At 45.5% G+C, this 20,557-nt stretch overlaps 1 protein-coding gene across 1 annotated transcript in view; it reads right to left on the minus strand.

Annotated features, from left to right (window-relative positions):
* Positions 1-3,873: 3,873 nt before the first annotated feature.
* Positions 3,874-20,557, minus strand: part of Crybg1 (crystallin beta-gamma domain containing 1) — a 196,654-nt gene continuing 179,970 nt past the window's right edge. The window contains exons 14-22 of the mRNA XM_021174985.2: positions 19,972-20,098; positions 19,747-19,779; positions 18,591-18,703; positions 16,887-17,016; positions 14,887-15,026; positions 12,265-12,388; positions 11,715-11,873; positions 10,105-10,267; positions 3,874-5,219 (exon numbers count right to left, since the gene is read on the minus strand). Coding sequence (XP_021030644.2) covers positions 5,131-5,219; positions 10,105-10,267; positions 11,715-11,873; positions 12,265-12,388; positions 14,887-15,026; positions 16,887-17,016; positions 18,591-18,703; positions 19,747-19,779; positions 19,972-20,098 — 1,078 coding nt within the window. The 3' untranslated portion in view covers positions 3,874-5,130. The remainder of the gene's footprint in view (positions 5,220-10,104; positions 10,268-11,714; positions 11,874-12,264; positions 12,389-14,886; positions 15,027-16,886; positions 17,017-18,590; positions 18,704-19,746; positions 19,780-19,971; positions 20,099-20,557) is intronic.

Below are 20,557 nucleotides of genomic sequence, written 5' to 3' on the forward strand. Positions count from 1 at the left end.
GTTCCTAACTGTGGAGCTGTCTCCAGCCTCTGCACAGTGTTTTTGTTTTCATAAGTTGTGGTTTGACCCAGCTCTGTAAATTTTTGTGGCCTTTTTGTAGCTCAAACCCCGCCATCTTACGTTAATGTCTGTGAAATTCTAAAACGGGTCAGAACTCTCCCAAGGACCTACGTGTGCAGCATACACTTGTGATAATATTGGGAGGTAGCAGAACTTTAGGTAGGACCTAGTGGGAGGAAGTGGGGAGGCACTGTTGGAGGAGATACCAGGACCCAGTTCTTTCCTGCTTCTATGTCCTGATCACCTGTAGGCAAGCCTGAGGAGCAGTCTCTTGATTAATGGTTGGTGTGGATGGGTCCAGCCCACTGTGGGAGGTGCCATCCCTGGGTAGGTAGTAATGCGGTGTATAAGAAACCAAACTCAGTAAGCTAAGGGGAAGCAAGGCAGTCAGCAGCACTCCTCTGTGGCCTCTGCATCAGTTCCTGCCTCCAGGTTCCTTCATTCCTTGAGTCCCTGCCCTCTATGATGGACTGTAATCTGTGAGGTGTGATAAACCCTTTCCTCCTCACGCTTGCTTTTGGTCACTGTTTTTATCACACAAGTGGAGTCCTAACTAAGACAGAAATCAGAACCAGGAATGAATGGGGTTTTCTGTGAGACCTGACCATGTTGTTTAGCAAGGATTATGGAAGTATTTGGACCTTTGGGCTGGAGAAGCCATTAAGCGCTTAAAGCTTAATGGGCTATTCTGTGGGAGCTTGGGATCTAGATGTGCTTACAGAGAGCCTGTGATGGAGGCCTGGCCTACACAGTTCACAGGGAGGCAAAGATGACTGGGGCCATTTGTGATATAGTTTAAATTTAGAATCTGTGGTTCTGGTCAGCTGGGGCTAAAGAACTAGTGATAAACAGAGACTGGAACTACTGAAGTGAAATCTTTGCTTTAACTGAGGCTGAGGCTGAGAGTCAGTTGTGATTAAGACAAGAGCAGCAGCATCAAGACAAAACCTTCTGGGAATCCAGGATGGCTGCTGCATTGTCTGTGTAGAAATCGTGAAAGTGGTTCTGGCTTTGAAGGCATGAGTGGGGTCATGGAGAACAGCTGAGGCATGACACTGTGGCAGAGCTGGGGGGCTGGGAGGAACCCCTGGTGAAGGTGCTGCCTCGGTTGTAGTGACCCCAGCATAATGGAGATACCGGTACCATGAGGTGGACCACCAAGGTCAGCATCAGCCACAGCGTAGAGCCAACCTAGCCTATGAGACACACTGTACCAGGAAAGGCAGAGATGGAGAAGTACAGCTTCCCTTGGAGCCCAGATGATCATGAGTGGTCCCAGACATCAAGCCCTGAACATTTTTGCTCTGAATAGTAATTATGCCCTGGTTCTATTCTCTTGGAATAAAAAGGTATGTCACTTTGTGTGTGTATGTATGTATGTGTGTGTGTTCAGGAGCCCACAGTTCAGAGACTTGGACTTTAAAAAGACATTGGATTTTTAAAGAGACTTAGAGTTTTTAAATGTTGAAAAAATTTAAAGACTGGGACTTCTAAAGTTCCATTATGTTTTATATTGTAATGTCATATTGACATGACATCTTGGGGACAAATAAGGAAGAAAAGGTTATAGATGGCAAGTGATGTGTGTGTCAAGTTGAAAAGGGGCCAATTGTGCTGGGAGCTTTTTGTCAACTTGATACAAGCTAGCGTTATCTGAGAATATCCAGGGATCCATCCCATAATCAGCTTCTAAACGCTGACACCATTGCATACACTAGCAAGATTTTGCTGAAAGGACCCAAATATATCTGTCTCTTGTGAGACGATGCCGGGGCCTAGCAAACACAGGAGTGGATGTTCACAGTCAGCTATTGGATGTATCACAGGGCTCCCAATGGAGAAGCTAGAGAAAGTACCCAAGGAGCTAAAAGGATCTGCAACCCTATTGTTGGAACAACATGATGTACTAACCAGAACCCCGGAGCTCTTGTCTCTAGCTGCATATGTATCGAAAGATGGCCTAGTCGGCCATCACTGGAAAGAGAGGCCCATTGGACTTGCAAACTTTATATGCCCCAATATAGGGGAATGCCAGGGCCAAAAGAATGGGAATGGGTGGGTAGGGAAGTGGGGGGCGCTATGGGGGACTTTTGGGATAGCATTGGAAATGTAATTGAGGAAAATATGAAATAAAAATATTAAAAATAAAAAATAAAAAAAAATAAAAAAATTTAAAAAAAAGAGAATTTCAATTAAGAAAAAACGTCCCATCAGATCAGCCTGTAGGGAAGCCCTTGAGGCATTTTCTGGATAGAATTAATGTGAAAGGGCCCAGCTCACCGTGGGTGGGTTGTCGCAGGCGGCTGGCCAGGTGGTCCTGGAGTGTATAAGAAAGCTAACTGAGCAAGGCAGGAGGCGCAAGCTAGTCAGCAGTGTTCCTCCAGTTTTACCCCCAGGTTCCGACCTTGAATTCCTGTCTCAGCTTCCTCCACAATGGCCTGTGAGAAACCCTCTCCTCCCCAGGTTGTTTTCTCTTGGTCTTTAGCAGCAGTCCATACCTAACTAAGATACCTGCCATGATGTGCTGCCTCACTGTAGAGTCAGAAGCAGCTGAGCCCACCTTGGATGAAACAGCCAACTGTGAAACCCTCCTCCTGAGACAGTATCTCACTCAGGTGCTCTGTCACAGTAAGGGGACGCTGCCGGAAACTGACCAGGCTTTCGTTTCATTTTGATTTGCCACTTACTGTCCTTAGCACATCCTGAAATTTGAAATTGCTTCGGCGTGTGTGTGTGTGTGTGTGTGTGTGTGTGTGTGTGTGTGTGTACATGCGCGTGTGAGTGTGTGTATTGTCTTTTAATACTGGAGGATTTCTTTCCTTTTTCTTTTGGGATCAGGATCTCCTGTAGCACAAGCTGAGGATGACTTTGAACTCCTAAAGTGCTGGGATTATTATGCTCGCACACTTGGCTAATGGCACTAACATCCTTACAGTGTGCATGGAGCCTGGGCTTCTTTCAGCAACTGCAGCGTGCTTCTCTGAGGGCCTTTCTGTGGCTGTTGCCACTGTTCACTCTTTCCTGGCCTCGTGCCTACCCAGCAGCCTGCCACTCTTGAGTCTTGTCTCTGTCTGCTCAAGGCGTTGATTGCTGTTTTATACTCCCCTGCATTACAGTTCCTTAGATTCTTGCTTCACGCCTTTCACATCAATAGACCTGTGTGGGGTAACTCTGTACTCCATTTATTCCTATGAGATATCTGTTTAGTATTATGTTGGATATGAGGTTTCCTCTGAAGTCACTGTAGAGTTTTCTCAGTACAGATTTACTTATTTAGCATGTACGAATGTTTTGCCTGCATGTATGTAAGTGCACTGTGAGCATGCAGTGCCTGCAGAGGGCAGACTAGGGCATCCGTTCTCTCTTATCTGGAGTTAGACAATATTCACAGTCAGGTAGGTGCTATAAACTGAATTGGATTCTCTGCAAGAGCATCAAGAGCTCTTAACTGCTGATCCTTCTCTCCAGTCCCCTGTACAGAAAGCAGGACATGGTGGTACATGCCTTTAATGTTAGCACTTGGGAGGCAAATGCAGGCAGATATCTGTGAGTTTGAGGCCTGGTCTACACAGTAAGTTCCAAGACATCCAGGACTACTTAGAGGGCACACATGTAAATGCCAGTGCCACTTGACTTCTGTTTATCTACACTGTCTCAGCTCTTGTCCTTGAGCGCTCCCAGGTGGCAGTGCATTAAATCCTTGAGCGCACGGGGCACCTTGAACAAAAGGGTGGCTAAAACGTGCCAGCTGTCCCAGTCTGCCTCTGACGCTTGCTGGAGTTGGAGAGCTGCTGAATTAAGCCCACGATTTCATCATGTAGTTAACCAGGAATAAGTTTATTCGAGAGACAAACTCAACAGGCGTTTATAGGATATCTTACCCCACTGTGCTGTAGCGACATACACAAAAGGACTACAGTTAGAGATGTACACAGAAGAACAAGACAGACAGGCTGGGTGCTGCAGATAGACTATTCCGACCATCTCTTGCCTATCCTTGGCTCCAGAGAGGAAGCAGGCTTGAACAGATGAAGCAGAAAGGGGGTTTGTTCAGCCTCTGACAGGGGCGCCAGTACTGTGATGAGGGAGCCGTGTTCCAGGGAATGTCTGGCAGTTTGTCGTAAAAGGACAGTGCTGTCTGGCCAGTGCATCACACAGTTGCTCCTGAACTGCCCACTGAGGTCTGGGCCCCTCTGCACCAACACTGCACAGAGCCCTTGGCATCTCCCTCACTCTGCACACCTCTCCTGAACGAGGGAGGTCCTGGTGTCCTCGGATATGAAGCAGTCATCCTGCGGGTGGCCCGAGAGAAACCAGGCTGAAAGGTCTTTGTTTAGCCAAAAGTATAGAGTATGGCTTCAGCATTAGGTGTGGATAGAAAAGTAAGGGCTAATAAATTAGGCCATAATACTGTCCCAATAGCAGCTGTAAGGAAGGCACTGAACTATCTGTAGACACTTGAGGGCAGTCCATAGGTGAATTAAAGTAACCCAAGTTCTGTTCATGAGCAGACATCAACATGGAATTTTGAAAACTTATTCATTTGAATAGTAACTGAAAATAGTGGTTTATACTTATTAAACTCCTTGGAATAAGTATATAGGACTTTGCCACTCTGCCATCCAGCATAAATGGTCCCCGGAAGTGTTAAGGCCATAGATCAGAAGTCTGGCACCACGTTCTCCAATGCTAAAGTTTTCTGACAACCAACTTGGGCTTTTATCCTTCTCTCTGAGGGAATCTGTATGTCCACATTCAGAGGTCTTATCCCCTCCTGTTCCTGGAAAAAAATTTCAATGTGGTCTTGTCTTGATCTTTAAAACATCTTTATACCCTAAAGCTGCTACTAGGGCAGCCTGTTGAAGGAACTACTGAGAAAATACAAGGCAAAAAACAAGAACAACAAACTATTGGCTTCAAACTCAAATGTTTTTGAGATGATTCTGTCTGCCTTGGCCTTCGGTCCACTTTCCACTTGGCTCCTCCAGCAGCTCTGTAATTTTTAGTTTTCTTCAATAAGGTGGCCAGAAAATCCCCTGGAAATACTCCTCCTGCAGTCTTGGTTCAGGTTCACAGGACCATGGCTTCCCACACTTGTGTTAACTTCTCTGTGCTCATTGTGTTGAGGATGATGTGATTTTGATCATATTGTGCACCCCCTGCAGGAAAGAAAAGAAAGTCAAGAACTGTGCCAGAAAAGAAGGGAGAAAGTGTTTGTTGAAACATCCAAAGAACAAAGAGAACCGGGAGTAAAAGTGCTGTAGGGTAAGGGGAGAGAGGCTCGGGATGGGGCTGCACAGGGTGATGAGGTCAGCTTGCTGGGGGTGTGGATAAAATCCATACAGCCCTTTACCTTCTGGCTCTCACTTTTCTACCCAGCCATACAGGCCAGTCTAGCCACTATTACCATATCTGAAATGGGGGTGCGAGGGTAAAATCTAGAGAGAGGGGAAAGCAAAGATGCTATAAGATAGAACTGGGGATCGTGGATGGGAGATACCAGTGAGGTGGGCACAGCTGGTGGCAGTGGAAAGAGGAGAGAAAGGCTGTGGGGGAGGCAGCAGAGGAAATGAGTTCTGCATGCATGATAAAACACAGCTGTAATTAGGTTAAAGGTTTGAATGATACCCCAAAGGATGCAGAGGACACAGGAGACCCCCACTGCTGGGGGAACTTGAGTGTGTAAAGCAGTGCTGAGTGGCGCTTTGTAAGAAGCCTCTATTTGTCCCACTAGCATGTTTGAAGGGGTCCTTTCACAGGTGCTTGCTGGAAATGTGAGGGACCTTTGTGTTAGAGGTAGCCAGTACCTTCTTTCAATAGAAGGATCAATAAAACAGAGAGGGTTATCAGATTTTTTCCCAGTGTGGATTAACTATCCTTTCCGATGATTTATGCTTAAGCAGAAGCCTCTCCACCAAGGACCCTGTGGAAATTAAAATCTGCATTTGGATGCAGAGCATAGAATCCTGTGTTATCCTCAGATAAGAAACATCATTCATCTCTCCCTTAAACCATTTAGAACATCAAAAGAGTTTGAGAAAGTAGCTGGTGAAGGAAATCATCTCCTCATGTTTAAGAATCTGGCTTGGTGTTAGCCAGCACCACAGTTCTCCAGAGCAGGGTGCCGTGCAGAGCACAGATCCAGGAAGGGCTTGCAAGCCTCGCCTTCAGCCCCAGCAAGTCCTGCTCTCCATCAAGACACACAGGCCTCAGCTGGAGACATGGTGTGGCACTTAGCACATGTCTTGTTCTTGCAGAGGTCCTGGGATAGACTCCCAGCACCAACATGGCAGCACAAAACCACCCACAATTGATGCCATGGAATTCAGTGTCCTTTTTCAGACACTGGAGGACACCAGACATTCAAGTGCACAGACATACATGTGCACTTGATAAAACACTCAGGCACATTGATACACCTAATTTTATTTTTTTATAAAGACAACAGACTCCAACCTTAAGGATGCTGTCTTTTCATCCTTGAGCATCTGGTGCCTTTACACACTTCCTGTGTTTAGTGTTGTTAGCATCACAAAGTTCTTGAGTAGCAATCTGAGTAATTCTTTTACATTTGAAAAGAACTTAGAACATTTTTTTTTTCTTTTAGGAGACATTTCTATTGACCAATACAGAAGACAGTGAGGGATGGGTGAATACTTAAAGTGCTTCTTCCTGCCATGTGTTTAGAGACAGGTAGGAGAGGTTACTTGTCTTTAAGCTTCCTTCCCTGAAGGCCAGGTCTCAGGCCACCACTGCCAGTAGTCCTGACACACCTGTCACCTGTGCATTCTGAGCTAGCACCCATCCCTGCCCATCTGTCTGAGAGCAGTTCTGTTGTTACAGGTATATTTGAGTTCTTGGCACATTGGACTGAGGAGGTATAATTTGAAAGAAAGTTTACATCCTAATTAGAATAAATCACTACTGTTCCCTTAAATGGCAGCTTATAGTGAAAAAAAAAATGCTGTCTGGTGTGGCTGAAGCAGAAACGTTACAGATTTCAGGCCAGCATCGAGTTAATTGCCTGGAGTTACCTTTTCTCTGTTGGCTAAGGTTTAGTGTCTGTGTCTTACATAGTTTGATTTGCCCTACCAGGTGTAGGTGTCTCTTGATGAGAGCATGAGTCGGCTTCCACTGTTGTCATAGGACACCTGGTCTGGAATCCTACGCCAGCATTCACTAAGACAACTCACGCCCCACATACAAGGCAAGAGGAAAGACTTGATAAGACTTAGCCTAACAAAAGAAAACCACAGAAGAGTGGAGAGCTGGGCCCACACTTCTCTTGCTAGGGTGCTGGCTGTGCAGCCTGCTCTCGTCCAGAAGGTGGCACTGTTTCCCCACATTCTGAGAAACCTAAATTCAGGGGCACAAGAAAGTTGCTGCTGCACGTGGCAGAAGCCACAGAGAACCCACAAACCTACAGGCTAACACCTTCATTCCAGAGGGTGGGGCTTTAAAGAGTCCCATAGAAAGCAGAGACAGCCATTTTCTTCACTTTGGTACTCAGTGTCTAACAGCCTGGCACATAGCGAAGACTGCTCACAAGAAATTAAATGAGTGCCCTAAGGACCACAGTGAGCTTAGAAACACAAGGTTTATTCAGCTGCATTGGGGAACTAAATATTGTTACCCCCCTCCCCCAACACACATTTACTCAATACCTTATCTTTCCCACTTAGTTACATTTTTCTGGGGCTCTTTCTTAGGGAAGGTGAGGCTAGGGATGGATCCAAGCCTTCTATCACCAGCACAAGGTAAGTCTCAAAACCACAGGATGCTGGCAGCATGAATGACCCTATAGGAATAAAGGCCTGCCAGGGTCAGTGCTTCTCAAATGGTTCACACTTGGAGCCCTCTGTGAGCAGGGCCTCTGTGTGACGGGGAGGGAGGTTACCTCCAGCTGTCCATTTCCCACACCCAAGCTTCCATTTGCCTTTTATATGAAGAGCTTGGTTTCTGTACAGTCTGTAGTCACATCACTTAATTTTTGATGTTGTCTGTGTCTCCCTCCCTCCCTTTCTCCCTTCCTTCATTCTGTCTCTCTGAGCACCCTCTAGCTCCTCGGGCTTTGTGTTTCCTCTCACTACTGAGTGGGTTGGCCGCCTACCGACTGGGACCACCACGACTGCAAAGCAGGACTGCTTCCAGTGCACCATTTTCCATTGTCCAGAGTCTTAAGGACCAAGCTGTCACAGTTTCTTTGCCCTGACTTCCTCGTTCTCAATGACAGCCTTGGCTCAGATTCCTGATTGAAGCATAGGTGGCATGCTGTGGCCCCTGACGACCACCAGCCCACTGGTACATTCTCTCCTGATGGGGAATAGCGAGGGTGTTAACCGCTGAAAGCACCTAGGTGCAGCAGAGGATAGCCCTATAATTTCAGAATTTAGGATGCTGTGGTAGGTAGGATGTTGCCCAGAGTTAAAGGGCAGCCTAGGCTAGAGGAACCGAAAAATAAACATAAGGTAACTATAACGAACAAGTAAATGATAACTTATTCCAGTGCCACGACTAAGCTTCCCTTCATTTACTTGCAAACAGCAACAGTGCCCGACCACTGTGTTCCCAAATACTGGGTGGGTGGGATTTTTCAAATGTGTTTTAAACTCATCAGTGGTAAGATTCTTGAACCATCACCCCCAGCAACACCTAGGAACTTGTTAGACAACCACGTTTGGGAGCCACCTCCAAACCACCTAGATCAGGAACTCTAATGCTGATGCCCAGTAATCTGTGTTTTACCACACCCATACCCCAGGAGACTGACTGCTGGACCAGCTTTCCTTCCCAAGCATGTTCATTCGCTCACTCTAGAGAAGCCCCGCTGAAACCTCACCAGCGTTGCAGCAGCAGCCCTCGGGTGCTGTGACAGCTATTCTGGTTGTCATGTTGACCACATCTGGAATTAGCTAAAACTCAAAAATGGCTGCACACACCTTTGAGGGTATTTCCCTTAATTAAGTCATTTGAAGTGGGAGCATCCACTTCTGATCCAATCTTCGAGGTTGGAAGACACATCTTTACTCCAGATCTTTTTTTTTTTTTTTTTTTTTTTTTATTATATGTAAGTACACTGTAGCTGTCTTCAGACACTCCAGAAGAGGGCGCCAGATCTTGTTACGGATGGTTGTGAGCCACCATGTGGTTGCTGGGATTTGAACTCTGGACCTTCGGAAGAGCAGTCGGGTGCTCTTACCCACTGAGCCATCTCACCAGCCCACTCCAGATCTTTTGAGGTGGGAAGAGCCACCCACAATTTGGGCCACACCTGCTGGAAGCCTATATAAGAGTGGTTCTCAACCTGTGGGTTATGACCGACCCTTTCATAGGGGTCACCCAAGACCATGGGAAAACACAGGTACTTACAGGTTCATAGCCGTAGCAAAATTACAGTTGTGAAGTAGCAAATAAAACAATTTTATGGTCAGGAGTCACCACAACATGAGGAACTGTGTAAAAGGGTTGCAGCATTGGGAAGGTCGAGAGCCACTACTGTATACGGCCATGGAAGACAGAAGCCTCCCTCTTTGCCTGCTGCCTCTAGCTCTCAATGGCAAGCCCATTCCTTCACTGGCATCAGAGCCTACTTCTTCAGGATTCCAGTATATTCTAAAGACCAACTAAGACATATAGTTAGACAAAAATTTCCCACTCAGATGGAACTAAACTATTGTGTTCTTAGATTTTCTATTCATAGTCAGCCATTGTTGGATAAGCTGGACCACATTCTAAGTTATTTTAATAAACACCCTTTCTAAATATAGAGAGAGAATCATTCTATAAGTTCTGTAACTAGAGAACCCTACTACACTATAATTCTTTCTAGAACTCAAGGTTTGTCAATGAAACACTATCTGTGTGTACATTACCAAGTACACTGACCAAATGAGATCACAGCCTAACACTACTATACAAATAGGATATAGCTCAATGCGCACATGCTTAGCAGAGGTTAGACCTTGATTCAAAACATTGGCATTTCCTAACAGGCTTTTCCTTAATGAAGCCAGGGAACCGCACAGGGAGAGAAATGATCCTTACCTTTCACATCCAACACTAAATTTGGTTTCATCTTGCTGTAGATCCTGCCGTCGGACTTCATGCACCAGAACTGACTGTCGACATTTTGATCGAGGGCCAGTCCTAGTTTGGAGCCAGACGTGACGAGGCTGCCCACGATCGTCAGGCAGCAGTCTTCTGCTATCTGCATAGGAAACAACAGGCTGTCTCAGAACTCCCACTAGGAAGTCCCTGGCTGGTTCTATCTCATCTTTTAGCCATTTTAGCTATTAGCTTCAGTAACTGAAGCCAAGCAATGGGACTTTATTTCAGATGATGTGAACGATTTCAAGATTGCCCCTTGTAAGACTCTGTTACCATTAGGAGAAGCCTGTGGGGGGTTTGGGGGGCACTAAGTGGTTAGCACAGCTGCTGTTTCAAAGTACCCACATGGTGGCTAACAACTGTCTGTAACTCCAGTCCTGGAGGATCCATCTTATGCCCTCTTCTGGCCTCTGTGGATATGAGTGCATATACATGCAGGTAAAATATCCATACACTTAAAAATTAAAAACAAAAACAAAACAACAACAAAAAGCCAAAACAAAAGAACCCAAGAGGAGCCTTGGTATAGTAAATTGCCCACAGCTTGGGTCTCCCTGTCAGCAGTGCGCATGCTCAGAGGCCACATCTGAAGTTCACCGTCAGCCTGAGTTTCCAGCTCATGCCTGTTCTTCTTTGTAGCTGCACTAGAACAACCACTGAATATTCCCCCCAGGCCTACCCCCTTAAACCTGGAGTTACATTCATTTACTCCTTGTCTCTCCTTCATGAGAAACACCTAAAATTTTCTAAATTGGCACGTTATCATCCACATATAAAAAGTAGAATGCAAACCCCGAAGAGGGTGCTTAAATGCAAGGATTTAAAAGTTCCCCTGAAGAAACAAACGGCACTGCTCGCCACTAGCACCATACTACAGTGAAAGCTTATTAAAAGCGGACTGTTCAGGGCAGTGGGTGTGGCTCAGCAGGTGAGTGCTTGGTTCATATGTGTGAGGCCTTGGGTGCTGTGCGTGTGCACAGATACACATGTGCTGGTCAAAGTCTTGTGAGCATATGGGAGATGTCACCTTTTCTCCTTGACCTACTGAAATGAGATATCAAATAAGATCACAGAAATGTTGGGACCGCTGAGGGTACCACTCTCCAGTACTGAGATGACCTAAGGCAGAACTTGCCTTCTTCCGTTTTCATCTGTGTCTAAGCAGCACCTCTCCTCACAAAAGCACATCTGTGTCCCCCGAGGCACACAGACAGAGTGAGCGGGCGTGTTCCTGCTGACTCACAGGCAGCAAACAGTCAGGCTCACAGAGTCAAGGAGTGAAGAGGATGCCATGTCTGTGTGGCTCAGCATACGTGTCTCTCTACCTCTGATGTCTGAGCACACTTACGTGTCACTACTCCCTTGCTGGAGTCTCCTCCCATTGTAACTTCCTAACCCTGATTCTGAATATCTCACAGCTGGGAAGTATTTTCACAGGAAAACCTTCCAATTTATTTCTGGAAGGTCTCTGGAACGGTGTCATAGCATCTACCTGAGAAGATCAAAGGCACAGTAAGGCAAAGGTCTGCACAGCCCTGAATGCTCACCCTGCATTTGATGCACCCTTCTTGATAGATCCAGATCTGATCATCAGCACCAACATCTTCCATGACCTGGACTCGGAGAAGCTTCAGGTCTTCCAAGTTCCCGTTGGTTGACATAAATAGTCCCGTTGCTTTGTTTCGAAGTCTGAAGTAAATTCGCTTCTATAAGACAAAAATCCTAGCGGTAGTTACATACAAGTGTGTAGTTGGAAGAACTGAGAGGCCAGCATCTGGAAGAATCCAGAGTGGAGCATAAGGGTTAAAGAGAGTGACCACACAGAGGGGGGCCATGCAAGGGTCTAATTTTGTTCTCAGTGCTAGCAGTGTGGGGACCTTCCAGCGTGACCGAGGCATGGAGTGTGCTGTGGACAAGCAGAGCTGACACAGCTGTTGGGCGTGTCGGCATGTCTGAAACACCCTGGCTTCTAAGTGCTGCGAACTTCATGTCCAGATACTGAGGGACGAGGACCCACCGTCCAGCTTCCCCACAGAACTAAAAGGATGAACTATATTTACAAAAGTACTTTTTGAGAAGAGTTGAAATTGCACACACCTGAGCAAAAGGCCGGAGGGAGCCTATTTGGCGACAGGCACTGAACTCATACCAGTTTGGCACTTCTGCAGGAGACAGCAGGAACTGCCGGCCTCTGTAATTGCCATATTCATAGGTCACCCATCTGAAAAGAGGACAAACCACAGCTGATGACAACATCCATTTGATGGCGGGCCCTGTCAGTTACATTTGCTTTCAGAAATGCTGTAAATTTCTCGTCTCCTCTCGTCTTGTGTGTGTGTCTTTCTCATCCTTTTTTTTTTTTTCCTTGTCTGTTGTTGGAACAGGGTCTTTCTGTGTCGCCCTGGTTGTCCTAGAACTGGATATGTAGATCAAGCTGGCCTGCCTCTTCTTCCCAAATGCAGGGATTAAAGGCGTGCCCCATTGTGCCCAGCTCAGAACACGCTGAACTTTTAATACACATTGGAGGGGAAATTAGCCTACGTTCTAGAGCATTCAACGGTATTTCTTGATAAATAGTGAATTTTTGGAGGATCAGGAGTACTTAAGTATTCATGTCAGAATTCATTTTGAGAAATAGGCAAGTTTTTCTTTTCCTCCGGTGAAGCAATGCAATGGTGATGCTCTCTCAGTGGGGCTCTGCAGTCCTCTCTGAAAGTTGTTCCTAAAACAGATTCAGGTTATGGGTCCTAAATGTTATGCTAGCCTAAATATTTAACATGAAGTGAAATGCTATCTGAGATAATTACCATTTACAAAGTTCTCCTGTGTACACTGGTGCGTGTGATACTGGGATAAAAATAAGTTCTTTACAAGTGGAGGAAGGAGGGTCTACAAAATAAAGTATGCATGAAGCCGTGATAGAGCCTGTTACTTCAATGCTAATTTAAGATACATTTTAAAACAATTACATAACATTGTTGTTGTTTAAAACAAGAGTGACCTTCATCAAACCCCCAAAATTTTAAGCTAAGTTTCTTCCACCCACATGCTGACTTGCCAACCTGAGGATCCTACAGATGGAGTGGGTGCCCATGATTCTCCTGCTCTGCGGATCATCAGAGAAGGCTGTTCTCCACTTTAAATCCCAGAGCTCTAAACGAACACATTTCATCCATCTTACAAAATAGTCATCAAAATTTATTGAACAAAAAAACATTAAAAGCTTCAGCCCTAATAATTCCTTAATTATTTTTAGTGAGTCTGCTTCAGCCCATTCACCCAGAGCAGATGCTATCCATCCCTTCAATATCTGAGCATCTCAGCTTGCCTCAGCATGTTGATTTAGGAAAAGAAGGTTTCATAGAAAAAGGCATCGCATTGATAGGTACTTATTCATGCCCAAGTTAGCTTTAGAATTACACAGAGAGTAAAACCCAAATCTTCCCAAGTTTAAAACTAATTGGCTGATAGGGGCTGGGCATGGTGATGCGGACTCCCAGCACATGGAAGACAGAGGCAGGTGGCTCTCTGTGTGTTTGAGGCTCGGCTGATCTATACAGCAAGTCCCAATCCAGCCAAGACTCCCACAACAGAGGGAGGGAGGGAGGGAGGAAGGAAGAAGGAAGGAGGGAAGATTGGGTGGTAGTGTAACTTTTTATTTTATTATCTTATTTGTGTGTGCATGTGTGTGTGTGTGTGTGTAAGTGTGTGCATGCATGTGTGTGTGTACACGTGTGTGTCTGTGTTAGGGGCTGGGGACATGCAGCAGCATGCATGTGGAGGTCAGAAAACAACTCTGTGTGGTTGGGACTGGACCCAGGTCATCAGGCCTGCACAGTGAGTGCCCATCATGCACTGGATCTTCTGCCCACCCTGCCCAGTGATATAATGATCTATAAGGCACCTGCAATCAAATAGAAAGTCTACCCTTTGCTTTAAATCAAAGAGCATGGTCTGTCAGTCTTCCTTCCTTCCTTCCTTCCTTCCTTTCTTTCTTTGTTTTTTTTTTTTTGTTTTTGTTTTTCAAGAAACGGTTTCTCTGTGTAGCACTGGTTGCCCTGGAACTCACTCTGTAGACCCGGCTGGCCTCGAACTCAGAAATCGACCTGCCTCTCCCTCCTGAGTGCTGGGATTAAAGGCGTGTGCCACCATTGCCTGGCCTGTCAGTCTTTCAAAGCATAAAAACAAACAATCCACAAAGAAATCTACTTCTCTCTTACTTGCCATTAAAAAGAAAAAATGCTCTTTAATTTGCTGAGTACTGTGTTGTGAATTCCCCTGGGGATTTTGAATCCTTAACCTAAACTTAAGCCAAAAAAAAAAAAAATGCTGGATGGATGGATAAATGATGCTTTCCACAGGCTTGACCCGCCAAACAAAAATATCATGGAGGTGTATGATGTTAACCCACACAGACAGCCAAAGCCCATCTGTCGGTTCATTTAAGACGATGTAAGTTGATGTAAGGTGCGTTTACAGCACTGATCCTTCTCGGCATGTCTATTCACATTGTTCAGTACTTAATGAGTATATTCATTCCCGTTTCCACTGCGAGGGGAAGGAGATGCATACGGACTGAGCTGGTACATTTTAGGGTGTGTATATATATGTACTCATATGTACGTATTTTCTAAATGTACTTCATAGGAAAAGCATGTCTGTGAAAGCAGGAAAAAGAGAAGTCGTCCGTCTTAGCAGATGAACAAGTAACGCACTCACATGCCACCAACGACCCGCACAGAGCGGATCTGAGTGTTGAACCCCAAGGATCGGAGATTGACTGTTTCGGCGTTCAGTTCTATCTTTTTTCCTTTGAAGTTTTCTCTTTCAAAAAGAATAATTGTTGGTTCCGAAAATTCCTGTTAGGAGATAAATTTGTTCATCTGTTAATAATGCAAAATCTTTTGTAGATAGCCTGAGCAGATGAGATAAGACTTACTCTCAGGGACAAGACACAGGACCCTGCCAGGCTTTTCCTATCTATAAACTTAGCTGATTGGAATGTTTCTAGCCTTCGAAGTCACAGAGAAGAAGGATGGGAGGGTGGGAAGTAAGGAAGCTCTCGCCTACTGCACCTGAAGGCAAGCAGGGACACAGAACAGCCTGTCCTGGAGAAATGGCTGTAATGCATGGAACACCTGCCTTTATGAAATTTATTTCATCATGGAGTTTTTAACAAGACAAGGCTGGATGGAAAGCCACAGACAATTAACGGAGAGGGCCAGACGGCTGTGGTAGCCTGGTGTCCAGTGGCCAGGTGATAGGGTTGTGCTCTTAGGAGCCAGTCTAGAAGCCTTCCCCTTGCAGGCACTTCTGGTGTCTGGAGTTTGGGTGGTTTGGGTTGGGGGATCTGGATTGCTAAGCCCGTGTTGGATGATGGGGCATTTGAAGTAGTATGGTGTAAATGTGAGCCCACTTTAATTGCCAGTAATGAGGATTCTGTAGGCTCATGTTGCCAAACCCTCTTGTAGGAGTTACTGTCAGAAGAGGACAAAGACCACAGGTCCTTAGACCACAGACATTTTAGAGAGGACAGCAGCTCCCAACTGACTTTCAGACAAAAGTTGAAGTTTATCCAGGCTCTAATGATCGTATCCCCAAGATCATAAATGACACATGAAAACTGGCACACACAGGGATCAACCTGCTTCAAGCCGGGAACAAGGATGAGACCCAGTACTGCTCATTAATGTGGGTGTGCCCTGGTGTACAGGGCAGAGTCCACCAGCCATCAGTGAATGGCAGGGTAGTGTGTGGAGGTCGGTCCCATGGCCCAGGAAATTAGAATACATAAAGCACAGGAAGGACCCAGGCAAAACCACGGGAAGACTCTCTGCATGTTTACTATATACATAGAGATGGCTTGTTGATAACATCCTAACACTCAAATACACTGTCACTAATAATTAGAATCAGAATCTAGAGAAAGAGATGGCTAACAAAACCCCAGATGACATGTGTAGAAGACCAAAGTGGCAACTGTGAGACAGCGTGGGAGCAAGGAGCTCTGGGTCTGCCATGGCCAGCGCCTCAAAAATCAGTGACATTAATATCTGAACTATGTCTGTAAGAGGGACACAGTGACATTAATATCTGAACTATGCATAATGATGGTATAAAGGGAAAGGTTCTACCTACACGCTTTTAAAATCACTCACTTTACAGAATATTCGAGCTGTGCCCGTCCAACACAAAGCATGGCTCCGAACGGAGAGGCATGGCAATGAGAGTTAGGAAAGGAGAGGACATGGGACAGAACGGGAGAGGGTCCTAGAGATAGCGGACAACTGTGCATGTGAATAAATGAGCATCGAGCAGGAAGTCAGAGAGAGCAAGCAAGAGGCCTGGGCTAACAGACATAAAATGCACAGAAGTTGGGGGGGGGGGGGGCGTCCAGAGATGGTTAACAGTGCTTGCTGCTCTTCCAGAGGACCCAAGTTCAATTCCCAGTACCCACTTCTGATAGCTCTCTGCACCTGTAACTCCAGTCCAGGGGATCAGCTGCCACACTCGCACACACACTCACATGCACACATACACACATGCATGCACCATAAATAAAAGTAAATGTTTAAAAAGAAGAACAAGCTACATGTGCAGGGTAGAGTACAGCTGTGGTTGAGTTCAGATGTAACCTGAGGAAGTCCTAGCTGCTGGCTTCCTTGTTTTGTCACCGACGTGAACAGCACACGTCTGTCTGTATCTTTGTTTACACTCACAAAATCTATAAAGCGAAGAGACTTCAGGGTCGCTCCAGGCAGGCATCCCATTGCCGAGAGACAAGGGTAGTGGCCTTCTTCTAGTACATACTGATTGCCAGAGAAATTTTCTCCATCGTAAGCAACCCAGCTATAAAAGAAACAGACACATGATATGAAACATATACAATCTTATTTAAGAAATGTGGTTTTTATGCCAGGCCTGATGGTGCAGGAATTTAATCCCAGCATTTGGGAAACAGAGGCAGACAGATCTCTGTAAATTAGAGGCCAGCGTGGTCTACACAGTGAGTTCCAGGACAGCCAGACTTACATAATGAGTTCCTGTCTTGAAAAAAAATAAAAATAAAAATGAATCTGATTTTTAGAGGTACCTGCTATAAAATAATCATAAATCTTCTAGCTAACTGGTTTCTCTTTAAAAATAAATATCTGCATATGCTTGCTGAATGTCACCTCATGGCAATTTAGTGTGCCTCGGCTGGTTAACTTACTGGTCGGGAATGCGTGTGGCTTCTTTTCCACTCCCCAGCCTTCTACTGTGTTCCCAGTCAGTGTACCTATATGCACAAGGGTCCCTCCCCTGACTGACAATCCTGTGAGCCACAGAGCTGCCCAGCCACCTGCTTCTCACGGAGCTGGATTCCCAGATTTTTTTTTTTTTTTAATTTAAGTTTCCTGACTGCCTTGAACTCACTCAGTAGCCTAGTCAGGTCCCTGAACATGTCATCCTCCTGCTTCAGTCTCCCAAACAGCTGGTATTAAAGGCCTGAGCCAACTGGACAAGCCATATGTTTACTGAAAATGTCCTCCCGTGGGCCCTGGGGTCCCCCAAAGAGGCTGATGCTTTAGCCTGACAGACGCTCACTGAGGACTGACTGAGTATCGGGTGTGGCCCTTTTGCTCAAGTCCTTTCAGAAGCAACACTGACCCTGCTCTCTTGAAGTTACTCTGGCAAACAGAGACAGATGATAAGCAATTAAAAACATGTATGTCTGACAGTAGGAAATGAAGCAGGTCAGGAGAGGATTGGGGTGGGGTAGATGGGTGAGCCATTTCCCCTCACTTGGTCTTTATTTGACACTGAAGCACACGGACTGTAATATTCAAGGCGCCGTGGCTACTGCTATTAGGATGAGTTCCCCTGGCCACTTTATGGGCCTCCATGGTTTCTCCCATTCTTATAAAGCTCTCACAAGACGACTGCTGTCAGCACAGCACTTTGGTTCACTGGCCCCACCCCAGCTCCATCTCTGTTCCGTAGGAATCCATCGACTCTGTATTTGCCCATGGGGAGTCAGTTCCTCCCCTCTCCTAATCCACACTGACAGCTCCTCAGCCAGGGTGTTGCCCCCACCTGCCTGCCACACAGACTGCCGGCCCTACTCCTTGTCTGCCTTTAAGAAAAAAATCTGCCTTGGGAGGTAGCTGAGAGGTTCTCCAGATCCAGCCCTCGTTACAATGCTGGAGCAGGTACAGAGTGTAGAACTGGTGTGAATCCCCTGCACACCGGGGTCATCGCCAGCTTCTGCAGCCCGTGTTGGCATGCACATCCTCTGACCTCTGAGCCCAGATGCTACAAGCAAGCTTCCCGACTGATGCGGTGGCTTTACAGTGCCAGCCACCCACAGGAGCCAGGGTAGGCTTGCAAAGTATGAGTTCTCTACCCCAGCCATCTCCCTCTTCCCGTCGCTGTCAGCTCACCTGCCTCCCAAAACTCTGCAAGACTTGGTCTGAAAGGAGTCATCAATTTGATCTATGGTTTCTTCAAAACTTTGACTTTGACCTTGGAACTGTGGTTCTGAAAACAAGTGAATCTTAAAAAAAAAAAGGAAAGAGAAACAAAATTAACTGCCTGGAGACGTTCAGGTTACTGTTTTTGTGTGTGTGGTTATTTTGCCTGCATATTTGTGTCTGTGCCCTACATGTGTGTCTGGTGACTATATAGGTCAGGAGAGGCTGTCATGTTCTCTGCACCTGTAGTTAGACAGTTGCAAGCTGCCATATGTGTTCTGAGAACTGAGTCCCTGGCAGAATAGCCAGTGCTTTAACCTCTGTACCACTTTGCTCAGTTCTTTAAATGATGACCCAGACCTGACCGGCTAACTCGTGTTATAGTACGGTATGAATTTTATAAATCCTTTAATCTTCTGCTAGATAACTAATGATCAACAGGTTGGCTCTACCATCCATGTAAAATCCATTTAATTTAGAGGCATCAAAGGCCAGTGAAACAACAGAGACAACTTTCTAAAGAACACACTGCCGTTACAAGCTGTGGGGCATGCGAAAGCTTTATTGTGGCCAAAAGTAATTGTGCATAGGCTCTAAGGTTAACAACAGACTAGATTTGGGAGTGTGTAGTTTCGTCTCCCCCTCTCTCTAAGGGTGATACTTGCTGACTTTTTAGAATCTCTGTATGCCAATAAAAGAGGCTATAGTGGTGTTTGTGCTTCTGTGTGTAATTATAGCTGTCAGAACCTCTGCATTAAAAAGCCTAACTAGCAAGAGTGACAGTGACACTGACCCGGGAGCCGGCAGTGCAAAGGCTTGGACGACACCATACAGTGCACACACAGCAAATGCGAGTGTATTTATAGTATGCTGAGATCCGTGCGCTAGTACCTTGAACGTGGACTTATGTATGTCCATGAAACTAATTCTGTGTAATGAAATTAAATCCAACATTTTATTATAACTATTTAGATGTGGGTCAGTGCCATTGACTAAGCACCACTGTTAATGTTTTCAGAACTAAGAATGGGTAAAATTCACAAAGTGTCTCACACATCTGACACTTATATTCACTTTTTCAATGGAAATGAATAGCCCCTAATATAGAGCATTGCTTTTAAGTTACCTGATTTCGTCTCCTGGGGCCAGTGAAAGAATCCTAAGCATTTTATAAAAGAAGAGAAAAAAAAATGATTACTAAACAAGTTATGTTAAAATTTCTTTTCTTCTACATTAACAATTACTGTTAAAAATTACACCAGAATAGTTTCTGTACCAACCATTACACAAACGAGAAGCTATGAAGGGAAGCCCGGGCTGAGTTAATGTTCCCATAAGAATGAACTCTTACCAGGCATATGGGTTGGACGGAAGAAATCTTACAATTTTTGCCTCCCCAATCCTCAAAACTGGTGTAGAAGCCTTTATCCAGGACATACTGCTCCCCCGTGAAGTCCGGGTTTTCATAGGCTACCCACCTACAGAAACACAGCCCTGGTTAACGTTGGTCTTATTTTACATTTTACATATAAAGCTACCTCACATATCTGAAAAAGTGTTTTGCTGATCAGACCCCATTTTTTTCTGTTCTCTATTAATTTCTAGGGGCAGATTGATTTTGTCTATCTGTCAAATCCAAATAGTGTTCAAAAGAATGTCTCTATGCAGACTTCTTAGTGTTTCTAAATACTAAATTTCCATGCCTCTAGAAGCTCCAATGAGGATTTTTGTGCCGTGATCTTTCCCCCTATTTTCATGCCAAGAAAATACACTGGATCTTAAAAAGGAGTCTGGTAGTTTGATTTCTCTTCTCTTCTCTTCTCTTCTCTTCTCTTCTCTTCTCTTCTCTTCTCTTCTCTTCTCTTCTCTTCTCTTCTCTCTTCCTCCCTCCCTCCCCTCCTCCTCCTCCTCCTCTTCCTTCTCCTCCTCCTCCTCTT

This window comes from Mus caroli, chromosome 10 (assembly GCF_900094665.2).
Source record: "Mus caroli chromosome 10, CAROLI_EIJ_v1.1, whole genome shotgun sequence".
NCBI lineage: Eukaryota > Metazoa > Chordata > Mammalia > Rodentia > Muridae > Mus > Mus caroli.